The sequence below is a fragment of the Lolium perenne genome, chromosome 4 (assembly GCF_019359855.2).
Source record: "Lolium perenne isolate Kyuss_39 chromosome 4, Kyuss_2.0, whole genome shotgun sequence".
Taxonomy (NCBI): domain Eukaryota; kingdom Viridiplantae; phylum Streptophyta; class Magnoliopsida; order Poales; family Poaceae; genus Lolium; species Lolium perenne.
The window spans coordinates 236,206,606-236,212,696 of record NC_067247.2 but is presented as its reverse complement, the minus strand read 5'-3'; the positions used below and the strand labels follow the sequence as shown (position 1 = coordinate 236,212,696).

Genomic DNA, 6,091 nt, shown 5'->3' with positions numbered 1-6,091 from the left:
GTGGTCATGTCGACTAGAGAAGCTGGGCCGGGCTATGATTTATGGGTGCAACTATATAAAGGTTAAGGTATGCCTCCACTTCCGAAAAAATAGTTTGCAGCCTACGAGCTAAAAAAATAGTTTTACAGGCTATGATTTATGGGTGCAACATGCATTATGATTACACCATCTAATATCACGAATTAGGGTTTACCCTTGAAGCGTGCCAAACACCTCGGTCAGCAGCTCCGCTCCTCCACCTCGCAACAGCTGCACCACCACGCAGCAGCTGCAGCTGCACCACCACCACCACCACCAAAACGCCTCAAAAACTAACCCATCTATAGATCAAGTGATTCTACAGCATTTGGTGGTCAAACTACAACAAATGGCTGGATAAATCGCTCAGAAATGAGAGAAAATGCTGTTGGGCTGAGAGAAAATGAGAGACATAGAGCTGATGAACTGAGAGAGCTGCAGGAGGAAGAAGAGAGTCGACCGGCGCGTCGGCCAGCAGCGCCGCGCGGACGAATTTAATGCCCACCAATTTCGGGGCCAGCTACCCCGAATCGGGTTCGGCGCACATACTTTAGCGTCTCGGGATTCTTCTCCCCGACACGGCCTGCTCCTGGCCAGGAGACAGCCCGACAACGACCGCGCGTGGCCGACAGCAGCGTCTCGGGCAGGCTGACCCCGAAATTGGCCGTCTCCAGCAGATTCCCTGCGCATCGGGTTCCTTCACCCCGATTTTACAAATTCGGGTTCGCGGGCCCCGACGGTGTATTATTTCTGAAAATTGCGAAAAACTAATATTATTTCTGGAATAAATATTAAAAAGTGTATTATTTAAAAAAATTGCTATGCAGATATTTCTCGAAAGCCATGCTCCTTGCTATTGTTCATGCTATCCCAAAAATGTTGGCCTATTGTTAAAAATGACTTCTATGATCTGTGCAACCAATTTGATCACGGATCCCTCTCCCTGGAAAGTATCAATAGTTGTTTCATTACTCTGGTCCCCAAAAAGGATGATGCATCTACTATACATGATTTCAGGCCCATTTCTTTGTTGAATTGTACTCTAAAATTCGTCACAAAACTTTTAGGTAATAGGTTGCAAACTGTCATGATGCAGCTAATCCATGAAAATCAGTATGGTTTCATCAAGTCTAGAACATCCAAAATTTCTTAGCCTGCTCATATGAATATATGCATCTTTGCCATAAGTCTAAAAAGGAGTCAGTTCTCCTAAAATTGGATTTTGAGAAGGCTTTTGACAAATTGGATCACTCGGTTATTCTAGAAGTATCGCAGCAAAAGGGCTTTGGACATAAGTTGTGTTCTTGGATTAAACAAATTTTAACTTCAGCCACCTATTATGTATTGTTAAATGGAGTTCGAGGCTCTATCCTCAAATGTAGGAGAGGAGTGAGTCAACGAGACCCTCTTTGTCCCTTGCTTTTTGTGCTTGCTGCTGACACCTTGCAAACTCTGGTAAACCATGCTTTGATGAATGGGTATATCCAAAGGCCTCTGCCACTTCATTGTTTCTCTGATTTTCCAATAGTCCAATATGCAGATGATACACTAGTTATTATGCAAGATGATGTCCCTCAATTATTGCATCTTAAGGAGTTGCTACAGATTTTTGGTGCCGCAAGTGGACTTAAGGTGAACTATGAAAAATCTAATTAAATTCCCATCAATATCCCAAATGATAGAATGAGTGTTTTCACTTCTGCTCTCAATTGTCAGCTTTAGAATCTACCCTTTGAATATCTGCCTGCCTTTAAGTACAACCAAGCTAAGAAAGGAATATTTTATGCCTCTGATAGTGTGCATTCAGATACGGTTACCTTCATGTGCTATGTACTTGAATTATGGGAGCAAACTCAGGCTTGTGAACTCGGTCCTATCCTCTTTATAAATTTTTGTCCGGGTATGCTCAAGATTGTCTTAAGTCACTTGTTCCTTACAAGACTATGGCTTCATGTACACTCATGAGTGGCAAAACCATTTTGTTTTCATTTGACAAATGGTCATTGGAGGTCTTGTCAGCTAAATGGCAATTTCTTTTCACTTTTGTCAAAGATCTCTCACAATCAGTCTAGGATGTTATTAATACAATTGATGTTTCCACTCTCTTTCACTTGCCTCTATCAATACAAGTTGTGACTAAATATCATCAATTTGTGCACCTCATTCATGATACACATTTATCACGGGAGAAAGACAAATGGATAGTTGCTACTGCTGATTTTGGTTACAAGGTCTCTTCTTTGTATAAAACTTTGATGCAACAAGATGTTGTCCTCCATGCTATTTCATGGCTTTGGAAAAGTTGCTGCCAGGATAAGCACAGGGTATTCTTCTGGCTGCTCCTCCATAATAAATTGAATACTAGAGCAGAGGAAGAACTTTTTTTTATGACCGACTACACATGCATAATGTGTAATGAATCTGTCCTAGAGACTAGAGTTCATATGTTCTTTATTTGCTTGCCCCTTTGCGGTTCAGCTTCAAAAAAAAAAAAAAAAAAAAAAAAAAAAAAAAAAAAATGTATCTGAGTTTCTCAAATTAATATAATCCGCTGTGGTGGCTTTCCCTTAAAAAAAAGACTGTTTGGATGTTTTTTCACCCCGCAGTTAAGTTCATGGATGAGTGGAACACATTTTACAAGTAGTTGAAGGTGTTTGTACATTCCAAACAGTTCGTGTATGTCTGATGCTATTAGGTCAATATCCTAACGCTTGGTGATCAGATCGACGTCTACAAGTGGAGCAGCTCACCTGCGGTTGAGAATCACATCGATGTCCATTATTGGTGCAGCTTAGCTGTTCCGTGTTTCTGTCTACATAGAGAGACAGAATTCACGATAGCGAATCAGATTAACAGATTTCAATACCCAACCAGTGACAACGGACATGCCAACAGCAACACCAATCAAACAGACGTGCGCTTTCAGATGGAGGTGATTTTAATCAATTAAAATCCCACAACGGTGTGGAACTAAGACCAAGTCAATGACGCCGCATTCTTATTTTCAAGTAGCGTCGTGTCGAAGTTTTTTCCTTGAACAGAAGCTCAATCCAATATGCCGCTCCATGGTTTTCTGCCTCTAGGAAAAGAAAAAAAACAGCTACACAAGCAAGATTAGAGTGGTCGTTCAAAATTGTGCTACCATGGCAGTGTTCGTTGCTTCTGGGGGTCGATTTCGTAGAAATATTTAGCAGAAAATAACTTTGCTGCCATAGTTATCTGCTATCGTGTTTGCCTCTATTTGCACTATCAATCAACGGCTCCTTCTCAGTGAAGGATGCTATCTCAAGGACAGACAAAAGCAACAGATTAGCAATACCAAACACAGGAAGTACTACTTCTGTCTTACAAGAATGAACGGATGGATGGAAAATACGTATTTGCCAAGAGTCACAGCAAATTCATCGAAGTTGACACACCGACAGTATGAAAAACTTGCAAACAATGCCCAAATTGGCAATTGACGATACTATGAGCTTTATTTGGTTCTAGTTTATTCTAGATTACAAGATTTTACAACATGTGACCTTCCCAAACGCACAAGGACTTTGTAACAACACTAATTTCAAGAGTAACTTGATAAACGAGAAAGAAAATGAGATGCTGATGCATGAGTGAAGTAAAGAACAATAGATAGTGAAGTAGTGGAAATGAAAGTCTCAGGGAACAATCTTGAAAACCTTCATCTTCTCGATCCATGTGTTGAAGGAGTTGACGGTGTTCCGGAAGCCAAGGAAGCCATGCTCCTTGCTCTTGTTCATGCTGTCCAAATGCTCGATCTCCAAATTTAGCGAGGTGTCGACGAACCACCAATTGGTTATCTCCTCCAGCTTGGTGGAGATGAGCTCGTTCTCCTGGATAATTTCCGCCCAGACAGCGTCCTTCCCCGCCATAGCCTCTTCAAGCTTGAACCGGTTCTCCTCCCCTTCATACCCAGCCCATTCCACCCCGAAGTGATCGGCCAGCATCGGCCAAAGCAGCTTCCACTTGTACAAATCCCCATTGCTGCAGTTGAAGGCCTCGTTCTTGGCGAACGGATCGACCGCCGCCCAGATCTCGTGCTCGGCGATGAGGTCGGCGTCTGATGCGTCGCTGAAACCCTCCCAGACGACCTTGGATCCAGGCCACCGCAGCACGGAGCCCTCCTTGCGGCAGATGGCGGCGTAGACGCACAGGCTGCCGACGACGTTCATGGCGCTCCGGGGAGAGAATCCAAAGACGAGGGTGGGGCGGTGCACGGACCAGCTGACGGCGCCGTCGCGGCGGGAGACCTCGTCGAAGAGGACGTCCTCCTGGTCGTAGTAGAAGTTGGGGTAGTCGAGGCGGGGCATGTCCTCGGTGTAGGGCGGGTCCGGGGCGGGGATCTTGCCGATGGCCTCGAAGGGGCCGACGTAGTGCTTGCGGCCGGTCTGGAGGCAGACGTGGACGAGCGCGGGGCAGTTGGGGACGACGACGGAGAGGACGTTGCGGAGCATGGCGGAGTTGGCCCGGCGGTTCTCGTCCTCGGTGGGGTGGCTGGACCAGGCGGCGTAGAAGACGTGGGTGATGTCCTTGAGGGGCTCGAGGGCGTCGGCGACGGCGGCGGAGTCGGCGAGGTCGAGGTGGAGATGCGTGACGGCGGGGGAGGAGGGCGGGGACCAGGGCGGGAGCGGGCGGCGGGAGAGCGCGTAGACCTTCCAGGGGCCGCCGGGGGTGTCCTGCAGCGGGAGGATGTCGAGGAGGGAGGTGCCGACGATGCCGGTGGATCCGACGACGAGCGCGACGCTCTGGAAGGTGGGCTCGGCCGCGGCGGCGTTCTCGTCCTGGCGCTTCTTGACGGCGCCGATGGCGCCCGCCCACCACCAGCTCATGGCGCTTGGATGGATCGGCCGGCCGGAGGGAGGAGAGACGGCACGGCAGGTGCGGGGAAGACTCGGGGACCGGTCGGGATCTCAGGAGGTGGGGGCGGTGAGGGACGATGGTGATGATGCTGTTGCTTGCGTGGTCGTTTGGTTGGAATCAATTGCTGCATACAGTATATGTACGGTGTCAATGGCTGGATGTGTATGCGCTGGCTTTTGGCCTCAACGGATCCACGTGTTTCTGCTGCGCGGTGCGAAGCAGCTTTCTGCGGCCTCCCTGTCGCGGGCGGCGGGGCCTTTCTGGACGCTACCAAGCATCGGCAACGCATCAGGCCTTTTTCCTCTCTACTACTAGGTATATCTTTCTCCATCTCAAAAGTAGTAGGAGTATATCCTTCTCAAAATGCCCCTCTTCGTCGTAAATTAAGTGTGTGAATAATTTAGCCTACACAGAACTAACTTAGTTCAATGATGCCATCCAATCTTAGTTGCAACATGGGTTACAACTCACCATTATCACGGATCACGAAATAATTCTAATGGTTTAGAGATATTTTTGTAGTTGTAGATTTGCAGCCTCACTTCTAACTGAAAAATCTCAGTTGCAAATCCACTTGTGGCTGTAAAAAATATCAGTTGCAACCCAATTTACAACTCAAGTGTACAAATCACGTTGCAGGAGCCTACGGAGTACTAGCTTAGATGCAATTCCCATAAATTAAACCTTACAAATCAGTTCGAAGAGAAAATTGGAAAATTAGTTTTTCAGGAGTAGCCATACCGCAAGAAGCTCCCCAGACTACTGGCTAGAGGTGACACCACACCTTCTCTTTAACCAAAGCACATCATCGAACCGTGCACACCAACTTCTTAACGGAGAATATTTGCCCTCTCAATCCAGGCCACGCAGCGTTAACCATGCCATCAACCAACAACGATTGTGGCGGCGACGACTAAGTCACACGTAAAAGATACGAGAGGGCCGAATCGTCTCATGCTAGGTCAAAGTGGATTCAAGAGAGGATTCCAGCTTGCCCACCGATGACAACAACACACGGTAATGGATACCTAAGATCCACAATCACAATCTCATGAGGTGACGATGCAAAGCGCTGTCGTTGCCTAGACTGAAGCGGTCAAGGTTTTTTTACTCGGAACTCTAGCACAAGGGGTGACCTCAATGACGCCCTCAAGAGGGTCATGACACACACACACACATGCATCATCGTTGC

General features: G+C 47.0%; 1 protein-coding gene across 1 annotated transcript; it reads right to left on the bottom strand.

The window, feature by feature from the left end:
- Nucleotides 1-3,471: 3,471 nt before the first annotated feature.
- On the bottom strand, nucleotides 3,472-5,024 carry LOC127332555 ((S)-8-oxocitronellyl enol synthase ISY1-like). The gene has a single exon (XM_051358864.2). The coding sequence runs from the start codon at nucleotides 4,866-4,868 to the stop codon at nucleotides 3,678-3,680; it is 1,191 nt and encodes a 396-aa protein (XP_051214824.1). The 5' UTR covers nucleotides 4,869-5,024; the 3' UTR covers nucleotides 3,472-3,677.
- Between the last annotated feature and the right edge of the window lie 1,067 nt (nucleotides 5,025-6,091).

Excerpts from the sequence above, each read along its gene's own strand:
- LOC127332555 (XM_051358864.2), bottom strand. The coding sequence starts at position 4,868 with ATGAGCTGGTGGTGGGCGGGCGCCATCGGCGCCGTCAAGAAGCGCCAG.